This window comes from Chanos chanos, chromosome 5 (genome assembly GCF_902362185.1).
Source record: "Chanos chanos chromosome 5, fChaCha1.1, whole genome shotgun sequence".
Lineage (NCBI taxonomy): Eukaryota > Metazoa > Chordata > Actinopteri > Gonorynchiformes > Chanidae > Chanos > Chanos chanos.
In genome coordinates this window covers 38334234-38360784 of record NC_044499.1, presented here as the reverse complement: position 1 = coordinate 38360784, position 26551 = coordinate 38334234, and the positions used below count along the sequence as shown (strand labels likewise).

General features: G+C 41.9%; 1 protein-coding gene across 1 annotated transcript in view; it reads right to left on the bottom strand.

Moving 5' to 3' along the window:
* svila (supervillin a) overlaps window positions 1-26551 on the bottom strand; it is a 47182-nt gene that overhangs the window by 8090 nt on the left and 12541 nt on the right. The window contains exons 8-31 of the mRNA XM_030774984.1: window positions 24771-25712; window positions 23855-24010; window positions 22960-22994; window positions 21567-21631; window positions 20935-21071; window positions 20331-20426; window positions 18259-18541; window positions 17111-17173; window positions 15479-15836; window positions 13766-13970; window positions 11561-11693; window positions 9227-9274; window positions 8339-8393; window positions 7291-7355; window positions 6103-6268; window positions 5271-5366; window positions 4654-4740; window positions 4329-4506; window positions 4053-4225; window positions 3299-3454; window positions 2098-2234; window positions 1162-1309; window positions 729-874; window positions 218-393 (exon numbers count right to left, since the gene is read on the bottom strand). Coding sequence (XP_030630844.1) covers window positions 218-393; window positions 729-874; window positions 1162-1309; window positions 2098-2234; window positions 3299-3454; window positions 4053-4225; window positions 4329-4506; window positions 4654-4740; window positions 5271-5366; window positions 6103-6268; window positions 7291-7355; window positions 8339-8393; window positions 9227-9274; window positions 11561-11693; window positions 13766-13970; window positions 15479-15836; window positions 17111-17173; window positions 18259-18541; window positions 20331-20426; window positions 20935-21071; window positions 21567-21631; window positions 22960-22994; window positions 23855-24010; window positions 24771-25712 — 4104 coding nt within the window. The remainder of the gene's footprint in view (window positions 1-217; window positions 394-728; window positions 875-1161; window positions 1310-2097; window positions 2235-3298; window positions 3455-4052; window positions 4226-4328; window positions 4507-4653; window positions 4741-5270; window positions 5367-6102; window positions 6269-7290; window positions 7356-8338; window positions 8394-9226; window positions 9275-11560; window positions 11694-13765; window positions 13971-15478; window positions 15837-17110; window positions 17174-18258; window positions 18542-20330; window positions 20427-20934; window positions 21072-21566; window positions 21632-22959; window positions 22995-23854; window positions 24011-24770; window positions 25713-26551) is intronic.

The window sequence follows — 26551 nt, the reverse complement described above, 5'->3', positions numbered from 1 at the left end:
GATGGGGTATTCATTGACACTACTACACTGAGAGTGTTATGGAAACTGAGGACCTCTCTTAACCTTTGAGTGTTTAGTGATAGTGCCCTTTAAAAGATTCACAACACGTAATTTACTGCAGAGCACACACAGCCAAGGTTTCACAGTTCCCCGTATTCCGATGGTAGATATATCAGCTTGTTTATGTATGTGCATATACACATTAGTTTGCATGTACCTGGGTATGAGAGAGTTGCACTCTCCTGGGTCCAAGGGGTTTATGTCGCAATTGGTATAGTCAAATGTGCCGTTCCACAGGTGTTTTGCCAGCTGAAATGCCACCTTTCTCTGTGCCAATGTCACCTCTTTACCGTGCCAAACGTATACCTCACTGCCAAAGTCAAACACCAGCACCTGGATAAAACATGGTTTTCATAAATCTAATACAACATTTAGGTCAAATTTTAGCAACACATTATGACATGTAGCGTTTTAAAACACACATTAAACGGAAGTGGGGTATTTAATACAGCAAGATATTTCTGTTAGCCAAAAGTCGAAACTATCAAATAGAGCAGACACTGAGACCGTGAGACGCTGAAAAATCTTGCTTCACGCATCTTTTTAAACTGCACCATACCATGAGGAAAGGTTTCATGACTTTTTGTTGCGGCGGAGTTTCCTCTGTCTTGCCATAAAAACCTCTATGTTTCGTTGGTGGTTTTGTTCTAGCATTAACAGTAACTGACCTCCTTAGGGTTCAGCATGGTGCACCGGGGAACCCTGCCCCAGTAGTCATCATCTGGAACCAGTTTGTCCTCCACCAGTTTGTAGATGCAATTTGTCTCCACAATGGCATTCTCATACAGTTCATCTTCCTCTGGTGTCCCAGCACCTACAGGAAATACAGAGTCTGATTAGCATAGCCTTAGGCTCACTGTGCAGCCTCATGCAGTCGACAACTTGACATTTTATGGTTTCTCTAATGGAAAAAATCTCATTAAAAATCTTCATTATACCCTTTATACTCATCATACCCATTATAAACTGTGTCCCAGTAATGACCTTTAGTCTGTGTTTTTGAGGATGAGGATAATACTGGAGCAATTTGCCTTGAAAAGTCAGAAAATGTAATATGTTATTAACTAGACTGACTCTGAGTCACTTTAACCTTCTCCCCACCTTGGTAGCTGGTTTGGCCTCCGAGAAGCTTCCAGAACTCTTTGGCGGCAGGGCTGTGTGTGTTTATGCCCTCTTCGACGGTCTGCACGTATGAGGCCCTGCAACCCAGGTCATGCTTGGTCTGGATGAATGTAGCCAGCTCAGCAGCCTATGGGGAAGAGATGGAAATGAGCCTTATACACACTAACACAAAACTAGGGCATTCTGCCGACCAAATGTTGTCCGGTTCAGTTTCAAAATGCCCCGTCATTTAGATGACCCATTAACTACTACACTGCTCTAGAGTCTCTGACCCATTAACTTGCATGACATTTTCAGTTGATAATACCTGAGATTTCAGTTAATGGGACACAGATATATCATGACATGTCTTTCTATACATTTAGATGTTGTAATTACTGAGCTCAAAAAGAAGGCCAAAAACCACAGCCCTACATTAAGGGCACAGATCAATGCTCCTGTGACTCTGTCTAACTAAACAGAGTCTAAATTAACTTGGACTGTTTGGCTGTACAGAGTCTGGATGAACTGTGTTCAGTGTTTCTCAGAATGAGGTCAAACTTTTTAACTAAAGTTCATAAACCTCAGCTCCCTCAGCTGGGTGACACTAGATCACTCCCTGAAACTGTTCTTCATCAACTGTCTTGCACACACACATACACAGACAGCGATACACACTTCACTTCCTGCTTCCTGTATGACCTCAAAACATGAATACCGTTTACATCCTGCACGTGAAGGACATGCCAAAAATAAACAGATTTATGGGGTATTTAAAGACTGGTGAAAGCGAAATAATGAATGAACAGATGAATGAATTCAGAACACAAAGAATAGATGCAGAAGGTAAGTCAGAATCTAAGACTGCTGTCAAAAGAAGCATATCCCATCTATTTCACAGAGCATACACATGTCCTAAAATCAGCACACACTCACTTTGGCCTTCTCGATGACATTGGCAAACTCTCCTGTCCAGATGTAGCAGTGATGGGGTGTAGTCAGGAGGAAGCAATCACCACTGTTCAGGGAGGAGGCTCTGGGCTCGACTAGCCTTGTCTGAACATGTCTGCGACCTGGTTTACACACACACACACACACACACACACACACACACAGACACACACACATAGACACACACACATAGACACACACACATAGACACACACACATAGACACACACACACACACACACACACAGACACACACACACAGACACACACACACACACAGAGACACATACAGAAGCACAGTTAAACACCCCAAGGACTTTGATAAAATGTGAGAACTAAACTTGTAAGATCGCCATAGAAGTCCTCGGAACCAGAGCGGTTTGAGAGGGAACTAATAAGATGAGGCACAAAATTTGATTGGTTGGAAGCCCACAATCATATAAAAAAAATACATATTTTGTAACAAACAACAAACAAAACCAAACAACCTAATTTAAGAGCATCAGCATGGTTTCAGCTCATTTTCTGCTGCTCTAAGCAGCAATAATTAGAAAATTTCTTATGTACATTCAAAATGCCTCTCTGTTTATTAAGACACTGCATTCCCTGGTTCCTCTGCTACGTTAGCCTGCCCTGGTTTCTGTCTATCTGGGACAGGAGGGATGGAAGAGAAGGGACATAATATTTCTCAATGGAAAGCAGAGATAAAGAGAAAGAGAGAGAGAAACAGAAGGCGAGAAAGAGAGAGAAAGTGCAAGAGAGAGAAGGTGAGAGAGAGAGAAAGAGAGAGAGACAGAGAGAAAGAGAGAGGACAAGTGGTCATGCCTTATGAGGGCTGAGCATCCCTTGCTCTCTGTTGTCATAAATCCACACAGAGTCATCTACAATCATAACTGTGTTCCCACTACAGTAAACAGAGAGAGAGACTATAGCTCACTCTGAAAGGCAAACAGTCACAAACCCTCTTTTCAACGCTGTTCCAGCACCCACTGAAATAATCTGTCTTCTCCCCCAGAAGATGTCATAAGAATCTTCAATGTATATAAATGCTTTGATTTGATTTTCAGATATGTCTCTTTGAATGATTAGAAAACAAATACTTTTAATTGGTTCTAAGCAGTTGCCCTATGCTAGATGTACGATTTGTAACCATCTTTCTCCTCCTTCTTTTCTCAGAGATGTCTCACCTTTGACCTGCATGAGCATGAGTTTTTTGTAGGGCATGGCACTGTTGTTGGAACTCTGGTCAGAAACATTGACGCTCCGTAAATTCACGCTGCTGAAGTTCTCCTTACTGGCCAAACCAGCCAGGGCGACTTCTGAAAACCCACTGTTCTTACTCACTAACAGACAGACAGAGAGAAAGAGAGAGAGATGAAAGAGGATGTGCATAACCTAAACAGCCACACATAACCTATACACACTCATACACTTAAACACTTTTAAAAGAAACCACAGTAAGACACATCACAACCACTGAACTTTGACTTGGTTGACTAGTTCAGTTTTTTTTTAAAGGCACTTTCTGTGCTGAACATGGACATGGTGCTTTACATTTCAGATAATACTGCTCTTTTCATATAATGGAGCACAGCGCCAACTGAATATCTACATAAGCTTCTCTACAATGACGGGAAATGGCAACAGTGAAATTAAGGTCACCTTCACAACACAGCTCTGACCTGTACCGTAAAGCACTCTGCCTGGATTTACTTTAGATGTCTGAACATGATGAGGAGAAGAGAACAAGAGGTAGGTTCTGTCAAAACCACAGGCAAAAGCACAATCACCCTCACCACACCACTAAAAACCAAAGAAGCTGAAAGTTCCTCTCTTCTTTTTCCCCTTCTTCTTTTTTCCATCACGCCATGTCATCTCTTTCGCCTTGATATGATTACCGTTTCTCCATCTCTCTCTAACCGCTCAAATTGTCTCACTCACTCTTCTCTTGCTTCATCCTCTTGCTCTCCAATAGACCAACGTTGAGTCTCTGTTCTGTGTACTCATGTCTGATGTCCTCTCTGGCAGCAAGCATCTTCAAAGGGTTTCGTGACGACTGGACGTTTCTCGCCGGACGCACAGCTCGTTTATGCTCGACCATGGCTGAGGTCAGCCTAGAGAGGGCAAAGGTCAGACGTTTAAGTGTGGTAAATGGACAGAGGTACAAAAGGTATGATGACATATGGTGTTCTACAGTTAAGTAAGACCTATTCTTACTTGGGCATCTGCGGGCCAAAGATGGTGTCAAAGTCATCATCTATCTCAACCTTCTTGGTTATATTAGTGAGCTCTTCTGTATGGCGGTAGAATTTGTCGAAAATTGCATCGTCCAACGTCATAACCTCTTTAATGGATTTCTCAGTGACTGTCACTGTCGTCTCCTGAAGCCCGGCCACTGAAACAGAGACAAAGAACAGAGACAATTATAGGAGGAATGGAAGAGAAACTGATCAGTAAAACAATATGGTGTGCACACCTATAATAATAATAATAAATACAAATAAACAGTGACAGCTCTTACGGCACAGTCTCAGACGTTTACCTTTACTGTTCAGTCGGCCAAGGAAAGACTCCAGCTTATCCAGCTTCCTGTCTGACTCCAATTTCATGCCCTGTCTGACCTCAATTTCTACAAGAGAGATAAAAAGAGATTATTCATTTAATATTTGGAAACGCCAAACAGCACTTGGAAATACATAGCTGCCTTCTAAACGTCTCACACTGAGGAAGTGAGTTTAAGTGTAAATCAAAATCGCAGGAGTACAATACACAGATAACGATCACATATAGATGATCGGGAAGCATGGAAATCTCACAGCACAATAATACTGAAAATGCCGACTGACTGGCAAACAGAAGAGTGTAAAATTATTGGACTGTAAAATTATCTATTGGACTATAATGTTTAAAACACTACTGTGTCCACCATCGCATTAACAGGCCATATCTGAAAGAACACAACAACCATTACAACTACCACACACAGCACTTACACTTGACAATAAAAAAAAAGATTTCTTTCTATATGGAAGTCTTTCTATACATGCAATTTTTTCCACTTCGATTTAAGGGTAAGAAAAAAATAAACACACTGCCTGATTTTTAAACGTATTAGGGATGCAGGTGAGGAAGTGTGTGAAGTGTGTGAGTGACTCTCACCTTCCTGGGGTTTGGAGATGACATGAGAACCATTCTTGTTCTTAGTGGACGGAGGAGACAGCACTGACGTTGTTAGAGCAGAAGGTGCTGCCAAACCTGAGAGATAGAAATGATACAGATGAGAACACTCATGGATGTGGTCCATTCGAAGATGAAAGAGGAAGACACGACTGTGCAAAATACCAAAAGTCAGTGATGCTATCAGTTAGACTACCCTTCAAACTAATGGATTAAATTTGCCCTCAAACTGGTACAGAACTCTCTGAGTTCATAAAGAAGAATGTTTCCTTCTAGCAGTTAAAAACACTTACTGCCAAACACTGGAGGGTGCTAACTGTTGTTATATGTTAAGTTCTTGGAGATGTAGCATTAATGCTAACAGTAACAGTTATTGTCACTTTCAGTGGCACCGGGCGGCTAACATTTACTATTAAAATATAGAGAAAGGTCACATCCTCGTAGAAATCGTCAATGGTTGCTGTAAAGACAAGGTTCAGTAATACACCTTGCTCTTACAGTAGCACTTCAGAAACAATGTGTTCGGTACTAACGACAGTCATTAGACACACTTGTTTGTGATAGAGGCTAGCTGTAATCATTAACAAGCTCTAAGCCTCTGTATATTGCCCCAGTTGGCCCAGTTTTTGACTTGGAGGACAACGGGAAGCCAATTTGTTTACCAGTTTAGCAAACTGGACTGGAGAAGTTAACAGGGAGCTAGGCACTGGAAACCTACTCAAACAAACCTTTAGAGAAGCTGCATGTGACTCAGGGGTGTAACTATGTGTGTATATGTGTGTGTGTCTACATTTTTGTGTGTGAACACACTGACCCTTTTTGACCATACGGCCAGCCACGGTAAACTGGGTTGAATCGTTGGCAGCTCCGTGACCTCTGACCTTCCAGGCATCTTCCTGGGCTGTAATAAGCTGTTTACGTTCCTGAATGGACATCTGTACACGTTCAGTCTGTTCAGTCTGCACCTTGTCACCCATCCTCTGAGAAGTCAACAGAATGCAGAGGGAATTAAGACATGGGACCGCCTAAACAGAGAAGAACACCCTTCAAAACATTATAGTATTATTATCTTGAGACAAAACCCAGATCTTGTTATCAGAAAGTCCTGTTGTCTAAATCCTTGGCATGAACATTTCAAAGCTAATGACACAACATTTTTTTGCAATAGGCAGTATCCTGTGAGCCAAACCAACCAAAGCAAAAGCACTGCTGCAATCACGTCTGGCATTGCTTCCCCTACGGCATCACCAGTTTCTCCCTCTTTTTAAATCTTCTAGAACCCAAGTCAGACAGGAAATCAAAGCTTCTAGAAGAGTATCCTACCTGTATGTCATGAGTTTTTGAAGTCTAGAAGTTTTTAGACTGCAGCATAATTTTCTCAAATTACCCTAAAGTAATTTGTGCCCATGATTAAAGTCTTTTTTTTTAGTGTTAAAGAAATAAACACAGTTCATGGTTTGTTACAAAAGGGAAACAAACAAACAGGGAAATAAACAAAATGTGTTGTAACCATCACTGTCACAATCACAAAGAAATGAAATCACAGAATAAAACTCTTTCTATATCTGTTAAAAGGGAGAGGAGTCATACAGACAGTGCATGCTGTAAGAACTCTATCTCTTCACATGATGTTGTAAATAGAAACTGTGGAAATACTTCCAACCAGTTTTAGTAGGTCAGTGCTAAGACCCAAATAAGACCCACTGATTTCTTTATACCCTTGAGGGGCTGTGACGGCAACAGACAAGGTCAAACCACTGAGAGCATGCATTAAATACAAATGAATTAAGATGTATGCATGACAATACTCACACAGATAAACCAAACAGAATTCACAGTAACAAAGGGATGGAATGTGTCATTAGGTTCAGCAGATGTCATGTAGCTTTCCCTCAAGGTGTTTATGGTCTTATGGTGCGAATGTGTGTTTGTGTGTGCATAGTGTGTGAGTGTGTGTTTGTGTGTGTGTGTGTGTGTGTGTGTGTGTACAGTGAGGGAGCACCTTCCGTCTCCAGGGGTGACGCTCATCCACCTGCATGGGCAGGAGACTTGCCTTCACGAGGAGGGTAGGGAGGGCAGGAAAAGAGAGGGATGAGAAAGGAATGGAAATAGAGGATGACAGAAAAAAACAGACTAGAGAGGCTGGAGAGGTCCTTAAAAACAGAGTAATTCAAAGAAAATCTAGAGCCTTTAAGACGAAACCTCTGTAAGTCAGTGAAAAACACACCTGACTGCAGTTGGGTATCGCTAGTTTTTAGCTAGTTGTAACTAACTATGCATAGTAGTTATGACTTTCTTAAAAGCCATGAAGTCATATGAAAATATTCTTTCCGAAAGGGGCTCCAATGTGTTAAGAAATTACGTTCTCCAAGGTATAAAATAATGGACTTTGATAAGAGAGATTGAGCATTTAACAGGACTGAGGTGCTGATCTCATCTATGGCCCTGAGAGATTACGAAAGCATGTAAATGGAACCACCCTATTAGCACTATAAAATCAATATGGGTTTGGAATTCAAATGCATGCAGTACATGCAATGACTCGACAAAGCAAGAGCTGACAACCATTACCTTCATTTCTGAGGAGAGGGATGGAGGTTGAGAGATGAATGAGTGTGAAGGAGAGGAATTAAGCTGAAGAGCAGAAAAGATTACGCAAGCACATTAAGGTTAATTTAACATCAGACAGGTAATTTAGCATGAGTCAGAGAGCTCTGGATTAGAAAAAGAAGGGCAGAAAAAAAAGAGAGGAGAGGAAACAAAGCTTGTGTTTTTCAGATAGGAACTGAGGAGAAGAAGTGGTTGGAGTGTGGTGTGCAAAGCTAACGTGGTTTAAATTTAATTGTGTACAATTAGACGTTAAGATTGTTTTGTGTTCATTATGTGTCTAAGCGCGTAGAAGGCAGGACAGGTAAGCAGGGTATCAAGAAAGCACAGCATAGGACACTTAAATGGCTAAACACAGCTCAGTTTTACACTTCAGTAATTGAGAGCTCTGAGACATCCTATGCTCTTTCTCTCTCTCACCTGGTGTTGAGGATCAGTGTGCTCAGTAAAGTCCAAAGGCTCAGAAGCAGTGGAAAAAGTGGAGGCAAAAACAGGTTCCTACAGGCAAGATGGAGTGGGGGTTCAAGCAACAAGAAGGAAGAGAGAAAGAAAAAGGCAGAGGGGCAGAGAGGAGAGGAGAGGAGAGGAGAGGAGAGGAGAGGAGAGGAGAGGAGAGGAAAATGATGGCATTTGCTGACGTTGTAACTCAAAAAGGTAACAGACAGAAAAATTGGAGTTTCTAATGATTTTTTAGATGACAAGAGTAAAATAATGCAACCAACACCAGCTGTAAATCAGTTATTGTGTCAGTGAGTGGTGTGAAATGCATTATAATGCTATAATAGTATGCATTACAACACGATTTAATTATGCACCATAATATTACCATGGTTGCAATATAGGTAATATGCTACCACCATGCCATATTTGGTTAAATGTTGAGGTCAAAACAAATATAGCGCATTACCACCACCATGACTGTGAGGTCAAAAGCACAATATGGCAATCAGGATGAGCTGAAATGTAACCATGGTAATGAATTAAAGAAAATGAGCCCACACCATCACAATAACACTACTGACACCACCACTATAGTTATCAGTGCCACTGCCAACCAGGAATAAGCGCACCACCATGATTGTGAGGTCAAAATATGCTCTCCCCAAAATTCAATTGCTAATGCTCCAGCATCACCATGGCAGCAATATGAGAATTTGGGCGACATGACTACCAAACGAATGGGTGTCGACGAGAACGTCCATGACGGAGAGGTCAAAATGACATGTCACCACAGCACCAGCTTGTGAGATCAACCACAAACTAAATACCACACATACACATACACGGAAAGCACTTTGGAAGCCCACTATCATGACAGCCAATGATCTTACCCAGAGCTGATCAGACACAGCAAAGTCATCTATCATCATCCTTTCATCCTAGAAAGAGGGGGAAAATGAACGAGGGGGCAAACAAACCCCCAAAGCATCTCCCCAAAACCACCAGTGCAAATTCTGAAAATATAAACCGAATATTCAAAGGATATTTGAAACTTTAAGTTTGTCTCAGACAACAGTGGTGATTTGCTCTTTTTGTCCTCATATTGCATTCTTAAGATGTTCATGTTTTCACAACCTCTTATTTTACAAAAATCCATTCACGCTAAGCTGAAACCGCTTTGTTCTCAGAGACATTTGATAAATTACAGGCAATATAATAGCAAAACAATTGTAATACATTATTAAATCAAAACAACAAGATATCAAAAAATCCTGATTAAATTAAATACACATGATATCACCCAAGATATATTAATGACAATGATTTCTTGGGAAATATCTTTGTCTTCATTCAGTTATGGCCACTGAAGATCATGATTTATTGTAGCAGATGAAACAAAAAGGGAATAAAAATGAAAAGATAAAAAAAAAAAAGAAAAAGAAAAAGTAATGCAGTCCTTAGCATAAAACCCAAACAGAGAGGTTTGTGTCAAAAACCCCACCCTCCACATCCCATAAGACACCACCCTCCACATCCCATAAGAACCTGCCCAAAGAAGCACTTGACTATAAATTAACACTAGCCCAAGCATGCAGGGATTCAAACTGGATTTATTTCAGCAGAACAGAGAGCATGCAGAGGAAAGGAAAGACATAGAGAGTGGTTTCACAGATGAATGCATAAAGAACACACACCAAATATTAGAAGAAATATGCAAATATTTAAACCATGTGTCACAAGACAGCTATTACTGTTACAAAACATATTAAACGGAGTCATAACTTTCTAAATATGCCATTACATTAGCTTTATGACAGATTTTAGCAGTGATGTCAGTAATAGTACATTAGTCATATACAGCAATCTGTAACGTGAGTTCCCCAAACATTAAAGTGTGTCACACTCTGTGAGTGACTATCAGTGCAGGCTGTTTTATCTGATTACTCATTAGTGCTCTTATCAAACTCTATGCTCTAGATAATATTAAGACTAGGTTTAGGAAATATTCTTCTGCTTAAGGCCAACACATAATATCTAATGATAGACATGTAACATACAGTATAGCCATACCATAAGACAGATCGTGGACTACAGTGAAACAGTACAGATATGGCTAGACTTCATACTTTTAATGGCTAAAAATTAGATGTAATCAAATATGCATACTACACAAACAGTTTAGATTACAAAGAGCATTAACCCAACTACAAAACCAAACCAAAATCTAAACATTGACTAAAATTCTGATTTGTCGGTCATATGTAAGATGAGATATACACCAATCACCTCTGTCTTTGTGACTGCAGATCTAGTACACAGAATTTCAAGAGGAACTGAAGTTAACAGACATAAACCATCAAAAACACAACCTGTTACGTTCCTAAAATAAATAAACAAGACACAGCATCCCTTAAACATTATAGACAAACATCACTGGACACGCAGACAGAAAAATCCAAACAAAGCGTGAGACAGAACTTAAGCATTCAGAAAGAAACATACAGAGAAAAAAAGAGAAAAAGAAATGAACAGCCAGCAAACTAAAGCAATGAGACAGTACACATCCCCTCTCTTTAGAGCTGGTCATGACTGCATCTCTAAAACAATGAATCTTAAATGAAGGGTTTGAAATTCAGCTTTCCGACACTCTGCTAACAGCTGTTTGTCTTGTTAGCTCAGCAGTCGAAAGCGCAGCGGTGTGAGGAATGCAAGCAATAACTGAATGAAATATCGAGGATCGAGGAGTAGCGTAACATTGCCGCTATTTCCTGTCAGCAGGCTGTTCAAATAATGGTATTTAAAAGCAGGCATGATATGCAAGATGATTTGAATTCATTTTCCTGTCGTCACAGGTATTAAATTACATTGGTAGCCTAGATTTAAAACTCACACGGAAACACTGTTTTGGATAACATAAACGCCCATGAATCAAAGGAGATTCTATGAGACCAAACTAGCATGGTGGATTCTAATCACCCTTTTCTTTGTTTTGTTTGTTTCACTAAACTGCTTACATCAAAAAGTGGCAGTCAAGTTAAGCGTATACTGGTGCATTTTTGACTGTGATATCAATTTACTCTATATCTTGTAGAATCCACAGTGGGTGTTTGTTAACACTATTTCTTAACATGGCATGGTTGACTGAATTTGTGGGGCATGGGATGTAGGCAGTGATCCCTGATAAAAGTCAGGTGATATGTCAGAGTTCATAGGTCAGGGGTTACCTTCTTTTTGAAGCTCTGTTCCACCTCCCATAGTTGGGCATATTTCTCTGACAGTGCCACCTGCACAATGTCCTGCTTCTTATTGATCCTGTTTCTCCAGTCCTCTTCTCCGCTCTTCTTCAGCAGAGCCAACCTGAGAGACAGAGATCGTGTCAGACAAACTCTCCATTTTTAGTGAACCTGAGACACTATCACACACACACACACACACACAAACACACACACCACCCAGTACAGTGATATATCTTTTTAAAGTGCTCCTCAACACAGTCAACCTGTGAGAAAGACACACACTATCAAAATAAATGTACAAAAATGTGTAAAAACACAGACACAGACACAGGCTTCACGGTTCAGATGGCACCTTGGTTTTTGGGCCATGCTTCACTTTATACGTCAGATTTATTTACTTTTAAGGATGTGTGCTCTTTTGAAAAGTAGTATTTATAAACAAAAATTTGACCTTTGGAAGGCAATATCAATAAACAATAAATTTGCTAGCTCTAACTGGTTTTACACTCCAAACAAAAGGTCTTTTTTAACTAACAACAAAAATATTTAAACTGTTTTGTTTTTTTTTTTTTTAAATCAACTATTTAAAACTTTCATATTACTCATTAATGGTACATTACTCACTCATACAGTACGCTGTAAAATTCTTATGTGACTGGCCATCAAAATGAAAACAAACTGCAGTTTCACAGACATGTACAAAAACTAAAGGCACCAAAAACATGATTTCATTGCAAAACTCTCCAAAGGGCATTCATCTGTAGAGCTGGGTGAGTGTGAAGCCGGATGCTACTAGTGCGATGGTGTGGCACTGCACAGTGTCAATCTGAGATATTTAGGTTTAGATTACACAGCATCTCAAGACAGACTGAGTCACAGCGACTGTGCCAAAGGAATGCCACAACCACGCCAAACGATGGGAAGACACCTGACGCGTGACAGCTATCATTTTCTCAATTACTGCACACACTCAGGCACACACACGCACACGCCATGAGTGCACAATTACATGAACCATACAGACAAATATTTCTTTCCTTGCTTTTAACTGATCTTTAACAATGACTTATCCGGAGCCTTTATGTACACTGGCTGTCATGGCAGGTTGAAGGGAAAAGCCTTTTACATTCAGCAATGCTAGTGGTCAGAGAAAGGACAGGGATATTGAAAACAACATTCCTCTTATCAAATACAGACCAGCCACCCTTCAGTTCCTGGAATGGAGCCTTCACCCAGTGAGCCACTGCCATACACAATCATATCGACTTGTGACATAAACACCAGGAAAGACTGTCTGTGTTGCATTATGTCATCAATCAATTCAAACCTTAGCCTTTGCGTCACCCATGGCAACTGTTGAGCATCAGTTGCATCCAGCGGTTACGTAAGTATTTAATTTTAGACAGAACATGACTAGACAGCATCAGTGTCAATATGAATACAAACAGACCAGTGTGAGCCCAGCATAAACTGACCACTTTCCCAGTCATTAACCTAGAGGGATTTTTACAGAAACAAGAGCGGATTGCCTAATTTTCATAAACATATTTTCCTACATGTTCTTGCCTTCGTAATGGTTCTATTTAACCAGTTTCACCATATAAACCACTGATGTCCATCTGTAACTCTTCTTTCATATATCTCCATCTGCTGTCTCACCACCTCCTCATGTCTCTTTTCTCTTTCTAATAAAGTGAAGAGGTCAGTTCGCTTCTGCTGCATTCCTCTCAGTGCTCAGAATGGATGGCCCAAAAAGAAATTAAATCATGTCATTTTCTCTCTCTCTCTCTCCCCTTTTCTCTCTTTCTCTCTCCCTCTCTCTCTCTCTCACACACACACACAGAGCTACAGTAACCTACATTTTGACCAACATCTTCAAAATCTTATAGTATCACCATTTCTCTAGCTCATTTAAAAACATAATCTTACTGATACTGAAACGGGACAGACTTGCATAGAACCTATGAAAGATACGAAAGATTGACAAAAAAACCCCCCTCTACTACACAAACACGGATCCCCATGCACAGAGACAAGAGTTCCAAGAGACATTTAACAGAAGATGAAAACATTCATGCAGAGCTGTACCACTCTTTGACCTCCTACAAAGATGCAATGCATAAGAGACAGACAAAACCACAGCAACAGGTAATGGTTTACTGACTGAGCACGCTCACACACGTACACACTCACCTGTCTTTGATGGACATGTGTTTGGCTTCCATGGCATCAGAGAGCTCCTCTCCGTCCTCTGGTTGAAGGACTCTCTCTTGTGCTCTCTCACTGTCCTCAGCTGTGTGTGTGTCTTGCTCTTGCAGCTGCGGCGCGTGTGTGTGCGTTCGGCTCTGCAGAGAGGACTGAGGTGCTTCCACACGCGCAGACTGCTCTGGGAGTTCTGCTGAGTGAACATGAAGACAAACACGCACATACAGGAAGGTGTTAGGACAACCCACGTTCAATCAGCAACACACAGGCGACAGGCAGGCGGAGTCACAACCACAGTGTCAGCACTCACACACGCACACGCACACGCACGCACGCACACACACACACACACACGTGCACACTCTCACACTCTGTCACTTTGAATGCGGTTAGCTTCTACAAAGCTTCTGTTAAGAGAGTTACTGAGAAACTTCACTTTTTCTAAAGCAGTCACACCCACTGAAACATCCTCCTTGACTAAGGCTCAGAGCTCAGTTCACTGTTAAAAGAGAGACAGAGAGATGGGGTCTTTGTCCCACAGTGACAGCCATACTTTGTGTGTGTGCTCGCATACACATCTGTCTTCTGTCAAAACAAATAAAGGAAAAGTATTAAACCACAAACTCGTAAGGGAAACATCGTTCAGACACAACAGGAAGCGTGTTGTCACAAGTGATACACAAAATCATCTCTCTCTTTTCCTCTCTTTCTCTCACTCCCTCATTGTCTTGTTCTCGTTATGACTGTTTTCAACTGCATTACACTGTACTTGAGTTATCACACATGGGAGTTGGCACTGGGCTTTTCCTGTGCTGTCAATAAGTTTGCTATAGATACTCTATTACAGATCAAACCTACTTATCAAATTTAACTGGAGCAACTAGTCTAGCTCATCTCTCATATCAGTCTGAGAACAAGTCACATCTCTTTCCTGTCTGATTAAGTACTATGCATGATGTGAGAACTTTTTTAATACAAAACAAACAGAGAAAGAAGGAGTGAGAGAGAGAGAGAGAGAGAGAGAGAGAGAGAGAGAGGGAGAGAGAGAGAGAACATGAGGGCATGGAGAGCCTAGCAATGTCAAACTTATATTAAGGAGCTTTACAGACCATTTCATCATAATAAAAGTGAATAAAAGTGAGAAAAAAAATACAATCACATTACAAGCTCTGTCTGCTTGGGCATGACATCAACTTCACCAACAAAAATTACCAACCTACAGTCCAACTGTAAATTGGGATGAGGGCAAATCTGGGAAATTTACAAAAACCAAACCAAACCAAACCAAAACAAAAAAACATGACACACTGCTGTCTGTCCCTAAAAAATGAATATGGAAATCATGAGAATAAGAGGCCCATAGATTGGTAAACACAAGTAAAAAAAAAAGTCTGTATCAGCTCTGATAAATCAACACGGGCAGCTCTTAACTGAATAAGGGCATATACAGCATATACAGTTATAACTGATCATCATTATCTCTCTGCTATTACTATAACTGGTGTTTTAATTAGTAGTAGAAGTCATTTCTTTATGGAATACTCCTTATTGTGATTGTGATTTTTTATTTCAAAGTGACACAGTAGTTGCTATATGCTTCAGTAAACACTGGTTATATTTTATGTCATGCCATTAAAGCAAGCTGGACTGAAACTCAACGAGACAGAGAAGAGAAAAGGGGAATGGTGCCTTTACACCCACCTGAAACAATGGCCTTTGTCCTCTGTGCACCATGTGTGTCTTGGAGATCCTCAGCTGTGTCTCCTCCGTAGACTCTCTGCTCCTCCCACTCTTGGCCTGGTTGAGCGTGGGGTGGTTGCCTTACGCTCTCTGGAGAGGGGAACTTCCGTTTACCTGTGCCCGAGGGTGCTATCTCAGGCTGGGATGGCTTGGGAGGTTCCTGGTAGTGCCCCACAAATGTGGTCTGGGAGGGGAGGGCCTGTTCGTAGTAGGCGGAGCCGGAGGGATTAGTTGTAGCCAAGTGGATGTCACCAGCATGAGCTGTAGAGACCGTGGACGACTTGACTGATTCAAGACGTGCGCCTCCACCTGTCTGGAGCTAGGAGATGGAGATGAGGGAAGAAAGTAGAGGAGGTGGATAGAGAAAGAAAAGAGGGAAAGATGGACAGATGGAAGAAAGAGGGATAAAAAATGGACAGGAAAGAAAGAGAGAGAGCGAGAGGGAGGGAGAGAGAGATATAGATGGAGAGGTAGAGAGAATTAAGGATAGAAATAAAAGAAGGTAAAAAAAGAGGGAGAAAGTGGAAATAAAGCGTGTCAGCATGGATGGGAAGTGGCATCAATGAAGAGAGTCTGCTGACTGGAAACTCTCCCTCACACACACACACACACACACACACACACACACACACACACACACACACACACGCATAGAGCTTAGCTAATTGTGCTGACTAATCACAGGCTGACTCACTGAATTTCCTGCAGTTTAAAGTCTAACGTCCAGCTAGCCAGACAGTAAATTTTAAAAGACCACATCCTTAATACGGCGCAAACAAAAACCACAACACACACACACACACACACACACACACACACACACACACACACACACACACACACACACACACCGGTCCCCAGTTCATCCACAGACACACAAACACACAAACACATTCATACGCTCCGGTGGGTTTAGTGTGACAGAGTTCATTCCAGACAGACATTGGTTGCTTTTATGACAGTCTAAATAAAAACTACAAATCAAAACACAGAATCTCAACAAATTGCTCCCATCTATACACGCAACAACAGGAAGAAAAAGGACTTTGCTTAGAACAAGAAGTCGTTTGTCATCACCGTGTGTATAGTGTGACATCATAAAGCACTCACAGTCTGCACAGCATTCAGACAGCAATGCACAAATGGCGCATTATTCACAATCATTTCTCAAATGACAAATGACATAACAAAGGACAATGAGAAGCTCAAGGCTCAAACATATGGAGCCCCCCCCCCCCCCCCCCGCACAAAAATATTCAAGCAATAATATGCACTACTGATCTGAACCGTATTTGCAGAAATGCCTTCAAAAGACAGCATGCTAACAATAGCACTATTCATGCCCTATTGACTTTAATGCAGTGTCCAAGCTGCAGTCAGCATAACTCTAATGCGAGGCTGACAGAGTGACTGTGTTGTTTCATATCCTTACTCAGAGCAGCACGAAAAGCACGGGGACACTTCAGATGCTACATATTAAGCATAGCATCAGACTCCAGCTAGCGTGCTGGGGCTGAAATATTTTACTGCAAGCAGAGTAAAACCCAAAAGCAAGTGTGGTTTCTAGAACAATGGTGCTAAGGCCACCCTCACATGTTCTGGATCATTCTGTCCTTCTGAGAGTTCTTCTTCAAACAGCTCAGATTCAGAGCCATCCTGTACCAGAGAGAAATCAGTCAACTTCTGAGTGTGTGTGTGTTTGTGTGCATATGTGCGTGTGTTGTCAGTGTGGGTGAGAGAGACGGGGAGAGAGAGAGAGAGAGAGAGAGAGAGAGAGAGAGAGAGAGAGAGAGAGAGAGAGAGAGAGAGAGAGAGAGAGAGAAAGAGAGAGTGAGAGCAGAGAGAGTGTGGTTTGTTGGTGGTCGAATAATTTCAGCATGAAGCATTTTCTCATGTTAATCTGAGAGACAGCAAACCGACTTGTGTGTTTGTGTCTGTGTGTGAGTGTGTGTTGTTGAGTTCCCACAGTAATCTCTCTATATTAAAGACTTTATTGGATATTTTAATGAGAAACTCACATCATCTTAATTTCAACCAAAGAGATGAGTTGGAGTTTGTGGGATTCACCCTCTGAGAGACAGAACATGAGAAAAGCACTGTTGGGAAAAAGTTCTCAGTGCAGTTTAATTCTATTTAATCATGCTTCTCAGAGGACACATGAAGGATCTGTGGAGGCTGATGGGTTTTAATTGGGCCAGTCCTCAGTCTGTCTTTTGACCCCACTCTTCCCTTTTTCTGACAGGCCAGGAAGTCCTGGGTAAGCAGGCCTAACTATCTTCTCAAGGTCGAGAGAACGACGTCACAACATCCCCATTTGTCTTAGCCTCTTTCATTGTCCCCTTCTTGCCCTCTGCTTTTACCTCACCAACGCTGTTTTTTTTGGGGGGGGGGTTTTTTGGATCTGTTGTTTTTTTAAGAGGTGATCCCAGAGTGAGGGGGTAAGCTCAGAGTAAAGCTGTTCTTTCAGCTTCACACACAGGAAGTTGGATATAAGGATAATACTGCATAGTTGTTTTTCTATTGGATCAAACATGTATTTCATAAAAGAAACACTGGTGATCACTCTGACTCTGGAAATTGGGACATTAAAAAAAAAAAAAAAAGGAAAACTTTGCCTCTTTGGTATTTTTAGGCTACCTCTACCTTTAGTTATTTTTATGGAGGCAAGACTGCACAGAACGATTCCACAGCGAACCGTAACATAAATCCAAGAGTCACTGATGGTCTGAAACTGTGATTACCTGTTCCACCTCTCCTAAGGTGATGGGTTGGGTCTGATAGCGTGTGTTCTTGCGGCGTGCCCGCGTGTCTGTCCTTGTATGGGTGACGTTGGTGGGTGGCTGGGCCAACCGGTTAAAAAGTGCCATCTTTTCAGCCAGGCTGAGGGCGGAGAGATCAGGCTCCTCTGGAGCCTCTTGAGAGGAGGCCTGCCGTGCCTGCTCCGCTTGCCGGGCATCCTGAGCCAGCCTGGCCTCCCGCGTCTGCTCCCTTACTTTGGAACTGTGCTGTGTGGATGCTTGAAGGCTGGAAGGGCCAGTTTCACCCCACACAGAGAGAGTGAGAGACAGAGTGAAAGAGAGAGTGAGAGTGAGAGAGAGAGAGAGAGAGGGAGAGAGAAATAGAGACAGTGTGTGAGAAACAGGTGCAGACATGCAGCACTCTGAAAGAGCTCCTTTCCAATGAGTGCGGAGGGCACGACAGGTTAATAAGAGTCACAATGAAAGGAACCCATTTTCAAGAGGCTACACAATACACACTGATACGTGCAGCAAATGAGACCCAAAAACAATACAATTAAAACACAGATCAGTCAAGACAGAAAAACAACCAGTCTGGATGGATGTTTCCTCTGTTAATACAGTGCGCTCTGAGCATTTATTCCAAAGAGAGAATAAATGTTTATTTTAGTGGCATATGGGAGGACGCCCGAGGCAGCTTCGACTGCTCACACAGGGATTATACATCTGGTAGAAGTGGACAGTGGCAATGACAGCAGTGATAGCATGCAGTTCATATTGTTCTAATTCAATATAGACTCATTGAGAACACATGATGGCATTAAAGTGACACATACTGAGATCTTTACCAGCATTGTGAGAATCCTTTAGTGGTTTTGGAGGTTCTTTAGCAGTACACTGTGTTCTTTTGGTTAGGAGCAATATCACTCTAATGAGCACCCCTGGGACTAATGCAGTTTGCATCTTTGAAAATGTCAACTGTTAGCGCCCTCCATTGTTGAAGGGATTGCATTACAGGTTCAGTTACATGTTATTACAGATTTGACACATCGTATTTAATTGGTTGGCACAATGGTGAGAAGCATGAATGGATTTGAGTTAGAAAATCTTCTTCCTCTATGTTCCTCATACTTGAAAGACAAATCCTCTGCTCCCAGTGTGGGTCTAGATATATATCCTGAACATCGAGTGGCCTTGAAAAAAAGCTCTCAAATCTGACAGATACAACTATATCAAATCCAGCAGAGGGAGCTCTTCACCTATGAACATTTTACAGTCGAACCTCGACTTTCACGGGCTTGACTTTCGCGGATTTGATTATTTGCGAGTATGCCATTAATGATTAAATGGGAATTTTTTCTGACTTTTGTGGCCTACTGCGGAAAACCATAGTCGACGTACATAGACTAGAAAATGTAAAGAAAACTTTAAAAAGTTTAGTAAGTCATAAATACATAGATAAATAAAGCATATATTTTATTTTTTTCATTTACTACCATAACTATATACACAAATTTATTACAAAAAGTTAAATTTTGCAAAAAGTTTCAGTGCTCTAAAGAACTGCGGACTACGCACTCTGTCTGGGGATGCCACGCTCTTTGTCTCGGTACTAGCCAGTCTGTGTATTGTTTTACCTTTTTTTGTGTGTTAAATATCAACAGTATTAAGAGTTAAGGTTTGGGGGGGCCCCAGAGATATTTGCGTTTTTTACACTTTTGTGGATGTCCCGCGCCCCTAACCCCCACGAATGTGGAGGGCTGACTGTAGCTTACTCGTGCATGCAGTTGAATAAGGTGTTATTCAAACACAGAGCTCCACACTTTAACAAGGTGAGACATTAACAAGTGTAACAGCAAATCCAGAGCTGACAGGTTCAATCAGAGGTTCTGATCTTCGTATTTATGCAACGGCAGTCGATACTGTATGTGAGTAACACAAGAGCGGACATCCATGCTACGCTCTTGGTCACTTAGGAGTGTGTTAGTATCTAAAAGGTGATCATGCTTGCCTTACACACATGCACACTGGGGTGTGTGTGTGTGTGTGTGTGTGTATGAGCGTGTCTTCTATACCTGCGCTGAGTCATTGAGCAGCTGACTACAGTGGAACTAGGGACACACGCAACAGAGTTGTGAACCGTCACAGTTTGTGACGAGGGACCAGAGACACTTCACACACAAAAGAAAGAGAACAGGGGAAAAAAAAGAGACATAGTGGGAAGGAGAGGCAAAGGGTCAAAGAAATATAAAATCAAATCTCAGGAGGAGAAATCATTCTGAATAAGTGCTCGATGAAAATGAGGAGTAAAAGATCATGGAATGAATGAGGTGACAGGACTTTACAATTTACAATGAGGAAAGAGGACTGTACAATTTTTTTTTTTTAACAAGCACAAATCATGCCTTTCACTTACCATATCTTATAATTAAAATATGTAAGGTTTGCTCCTCAACCTAACAGTTGCCTGACAATTCTACTGTAATTGTTTGATTTCACCTCTTGTTAGCAACACAAATATCTTAAAAAAAAGGCCTGAAAATAAGGAAACGTGTGATGTAATGAAAGCAGGAGAGTGTAACAGTAGACCCAAGCACATTACTCTTTGAACCACCTTTAAATGAGACTGAGCGTTGTAATGGACCGGTCGAGAGGTGTATTATGAAGGTTGAGACTTACGTGGCGGCGATGACCACCTCCTCGGTGGTGACCGGCTGGGTGCGTGAACGGTCCTGACCGCGTCTCAGCCTTCTCTCCACTGCAGCATTACGACTGCGCGGTTTAAGAGCGTCACTGTCTGTATTCTTCTCCAACTCCTGTGGACACAAGATTCTCTGTCAAACGTGACTGAATGAAACAAATCAAGTATAAAAGAACTCAAACTCTGGGCAAAAACTCAAGACATGTGCTGAACACACATTGTATACTGGAATATTCATGTATAGCACATTTTAGAAGATACTCCTAAGACCTCTAAAAATGTGCTGAAATGATGAAAGTCACACGCTTCTAGGTGTATTGATGAGTATGCCTTCTTATATGTGCTGATATGTGCATGTTTTCTCTCTCTGCTCTGTGTGTGTGTGTGTGTGTGCGTGTGTGTGCATGTGTGTGTGTGTATTGCGCATAATTTACAAAAGAGGTCCCAATGGGACTCTAGAGTTCTTGTGTCAGAATGCTGGAATGTGGTGTGTGTTAGTTCGGGGAGGTGTGTTTGATGTGCGTGTGTGTGCATCAGAATTGGCCAACAGATGCAAAAGCCTTTGCCCTCACACACAGATACAATAAACACTGAGGTTATAGAGTCATACTCTGAAAAGAGAGCGTTTGGCAGCCACACTCAATTTTGCTCTCTCATCCAACTTCTCCTCATCCACTGGAACACGAGTGAGCAGGAGAACAGAAGGAGAGAGAGAGTTGGGGAGAGGGGGAGAGAGAGAGAGAGAGAGAGAGAGGGAGAGAGAGAGAGAGAGAGAGAGAGAGAAGAGAGTGCAGACAATAAAAGAGCAAAAAGGGAGAGAAAAATGTGAGAACATTCTTTCAAACAAAATAATTTGCAGGAGCCAAAACACAAGCCGTAAGCATATATGGTGAAAAGATTTTATAGCAGACAAAAAGCTCTTCTGTTTACCACTTTTATTCAGACTTTAGTTAACTCTTTCATGCTGAAGGGTTCATGTGACATATTGCCAAACGCCAAACAAGTGTCTTTGGCACAGGCCAAACACAGAGTGGTTCTGATACCATTTAAAACATTAATGCGGTCTGTAAGAAGCTGCTTGACTCTGCCCCCCACCCCCCACCCCAACTGCTGAAGTAAACAGTATATTCTATTGAGCTGGAGCACTATAGGTCATGTATTTGTGAATATTAGTTACAGCCCTAGAAGTTCTGAACAAGTTTGCTGCTTGCACAACGAAATGCATCTGCACAAACAGAGGAGCACCAGTCCCCAGTCTCTGAGTCTTTTTTCTGCTATTCAAATACTTTTGGAACCTGAAAAGCTAAAAAAAAAAGAAATGCTCACTTCCCAGAGAAAGGGTCTATATCTAAGAAGAGTTTTAGATCTGATCATCTCCCAATGAGATCTAGGCTGAGGTTGGTTGATAACCTTTGGGTAACTCAACCCTTTTCAGCTACAAGGACAGATTACAGGCTGTTAAGAGTGTTCCAAAAGCTCTTTAAGCAGGTCAACAGCTTTGTGGAATCTCTCCAAAACCTCACTAGACAGATTCAGCTACGGACTTCTTTTAAAGAGGCAAGGCATCCTTTTTCTATGCCTTGATACATCTCCTGACTTTACCACTGTATTTACTCTGTTTCTCAGATGATATGAAAGGTCCTGAGCTAATGCCTGAAAGTAAGAAACAGATGTTGCACAGAAGCAATATGCAGTCATGCTACTGAATCCCAATAATGAGGACATAAATGAACAGATCACATTTTATGCTGGTCGGTAAGAGGGTCGAATGATGTAAACCACTTTTATTAAACTGTTTGAGGACAAATGTTTGATCTATGAGTAAAACGTTTTTAAATGGCAATTACAGATCCGATCCTACGAGGACCATGTGCCAAATAAACTGACTCTGCACTAATGAATTTTCCATTTATTGAAAAAATAAATAAACGAATAAATAAATAAAATTTAACTGCAAACATTGCATGACCATTATAACAATTTATGAGAAAACTAAATCATACCTTCAGCACTGTGGGGATCTGGGACCATGCAAGACCTGATGAGAAGAGAAAAATCAAAAGTCAGAGAAGTAACAGAAAACGATGACTATTAGTCCAGAAAACTGAATGGGTCAGTGAAAAGTAGAGCGTAGAAGGCCACTAGTCTGGGAGAAATGAAACAGAGCGAAGCAGCAGATTTTTAGAGCCAGCGCAAGAGACAGACAGAAAGAGAAGGAGACAGATGGATTATGCATGTATTAAAGAAAATCAGAGGCCATTAGTTTTGCTAAATCCACAGACTCAGGGGGAATTAATGATGTCCGCCAACAGGCCACAAGACGATGGGAATGCAGTAACAAAGAACCATTCAAACAAAGGCACGCATACACGGAACCAGAAAATAAGGGCTCACCTAAGACCTTTGAATTTTAATCTGATGGTAGAAAACCAGCTTTGGATTCAAACAGACAAGTATTTATACATGTTATGGAGACTTTAGTTTCAACGCCATCTCTGATAGAGCATGTGCAGTGTATGTAAAAGAGAGAACCTCTGTATGTATACATATTTTCAAAAACACTGAACATGTATGTATTCATACATGTCTGTCTCAAGGTCTCACACATGCTCTTGCACATTTATTTGTGATAATGCAAAACCGAGCAAGGTAGACAATAAAAACTGCTGATATCCCTAAGCAGGTTAATCAGTTATGAGGAGTCTCTTTCAAAACACACAAAAATCCAAATGAACTTAAATTCAGCTTCCAGACAAGTGTTAATGGTGTCAGATCTGACATGCTCCAGTTTTTCCTCCATACACCATTCTCCAAAAACAACTTTGTGCCACGTCAACTGAACTGTAACCAACACAAAAACAGCTCCAGGACAATCCCCACTCTACACGCACACCATACCTATCAGACTCCTGACGCTCGGCTGAGGTAACGGGCTGAGTCCTAAACCTCTCTGAAGTCTTTCTACTCTCATTGGATGAGATATATCGCCTGGGGCGACGAGATGCCCTCTCGCTTCTCCAAGGGACCTCAGTAACCATGGGCAACTCGTCTGCACTGGCATTCACACTGTCACACCACAGAGTTAAGGAGAGCCCACAACGCCGTCAGAAATAAAGTGAGGGAGAGAGACAGACAGACAGACAGTTGGGAAAGTTGGAAAACGAAAGGGCACAAATTTTACAGAGGAAAATAAAGAAGGCTGGACAGGCACTTCAGTTTATTAGGCAGAAACCAAAGCTCTGACTTTCACATTGGGAACACAGCGAAGCGAACTTTTAATACCCATAACACATGCATAGAGATGAATCACTAACAACTAGTCCCACGACCTGTGCCCAAGTGTTTTAAAGAACACAAATACAGTCATTCAGACATATAGATCAACGAGGGTAACTAAGGCAGTTGGGTTCCATTAAGAGGTTACTGAATGCATTTCTAAAGCTAAGTTAAAGCCGTGCACTTCATAGAAGCTTCCATGCAGCACAAAATGGAGCAGCAAGAGATCTTGGTGCATGACAGATGAAGGTGAAGATGTTCTAAGCTTCTCATGGAATTAACCATGGCTAATAAGAGCCAAAGTATGGGTTGGTCCAAAACAAAGTAGAACATTGTTTCGACTTCCCATGTAAGGGTCTGCACACTATCTTCTCCTTCATGCTCATTCTCCCTAGCGAAGGTCATTCGCATATTTGAGTGGTTAGTTCATCAGCAATTAAAGGTCCTAATTTGTTAGGGAGCCATGGACTCCAGACAAAATTAGCATCAGTATTAGTAACTGTGGCATTCCCATTCAATTCAGTACTGTACCACCTACAGTTCAGGTCTCCGCTGGCTTGTGGTGTTCTCCAGGTATGAGTGGCGCAGCTGGGCCACAGAAATTCTGGTGTCCGAAGGTAGATGCTCCCCATTGGTTACAGCTTTGTGAGGGGCAGCTTGTCTGGCATGAGTGGGCTCTGAAATGGGAACCTCTGGTGCAGCGGTGGTCCGATGGGTCTCAGCATCAGACATGGAGTGGCTCAATGGTTTGGCTGGGTCCGGAGCCCATCTGTTGTTGAGTGGAACTACAGTAGGAGCTGGAACAGGGACTTGGCTTTGTATGTGTGGACTGTACCCTGTGGGGTGATGGAAGCCAGCGTTGGATCTCTGTTGGGCATCCCTACTGCGTGTCTGCATCATCTCAGTTGCCTGAAGACGTGACACATGTTCTGTATGTTCCTCCTGCCTGGACCATCCACCTCGAGATCCTCGGGGATCATCTGAGACCCCGTCTCTGCCCGTTCCAGGCCCTCTGTAGCCTGCTCTTAGATCAAGCTCCTCCACTCTGCCACGCCGGGGATCTTCAGTACTCCTCTCTCTTCGACGGATCTCTGAAGGCAAAACTGCCTTCCTGCTGCGCAACAGACCCTCTGTCTGTGGATCCCGTCGTCCTTCCCTTGGGCCGCTCCCATCACCAGCCTCCTCCTCCTCCTCCTCCCTAACCTTAGAACTGGGGCTACTGGCCATGGAGAGGTAGCTTTGGCATCCTTGTTCTGTACGTTCTGCTGTGGGGCCAGGACGGGCACGGCGAGGCTGGACAGGGGAGTAGGTGACATGGGGGTTTGACTGCTCCGGGTAGGAAGAGGTGTTAGGTTGTGATGCCTGGTCTCTGAGTGTAGTTTGAGGGTATTTGCGGTACCCCAGGGCCTCAGACGAAGATCTCAGTTCTGGGCTCCTCTGAGAGGACTCATCTCGAGTCAGCCTCTCCCTGACTTTGATTCTTCACAGAGAAAAAGAAGGGTTAACACTTTAGAATTTAGAACAGGGAAAAAAACAAAAAGAGGCATCACAATTGTGTTGCACAGTGAACAGACAAACTTTCGTTCTGAACCAAATCAGACTCCTCTGCAAGCAAACTCTGTGACCAACACACAACAAATCTTCACCATTATGGTTTTTGGTCTGAAAAGGATGTGGTCAGAGTATCATCTTTACGATCCCGCTAAAGCAATATTTGAGCTGAACCTCTCTGTAGTTGCTGTAATCCAAAACATGTGATGAAACACCACAAACCCCTCACTTAATATTTCAAAACATTCCAATACAGACAGACTGGAATTCAGCGCTCTAAACAGAGAAGGAGCACAATATGAAAACATTTATTTTGATTGCTGAATTCCAGCTTTTCATCAACAGATTAGCAGTTTGGGATTACTGTCGCTAAATGACAGTTGTCCGCTATGACTTGATGATGACTGAGAGGCATAACTGAAAATCATACAACCAAAACTACAAGTTTGTCAAGTTCATCATGAAGAGATTGCATGCTCTTTCTTCTAAAAAGCAGCCATGTGAACAGAATATTGCCAACTAATCACAGGAGCAACTTCCCCATTCGACACCACAGATAGCATCCAAAGCATTCACAGTAACAAATGGTGTGAAGGACTGAATTTAGATATGCTGTAATCAGCTGTGACTGTACATTACTCTTTGCAGGACGTTGTAGCGGTTATCCTTTGCTGTGGACAAGCTGTAACTTAATGATGCTTAATTCCAATCAGACCTAACATAAAATTTCGTAACTTGACAATTCCAAGAGTCTATGAGCTCTGCTAA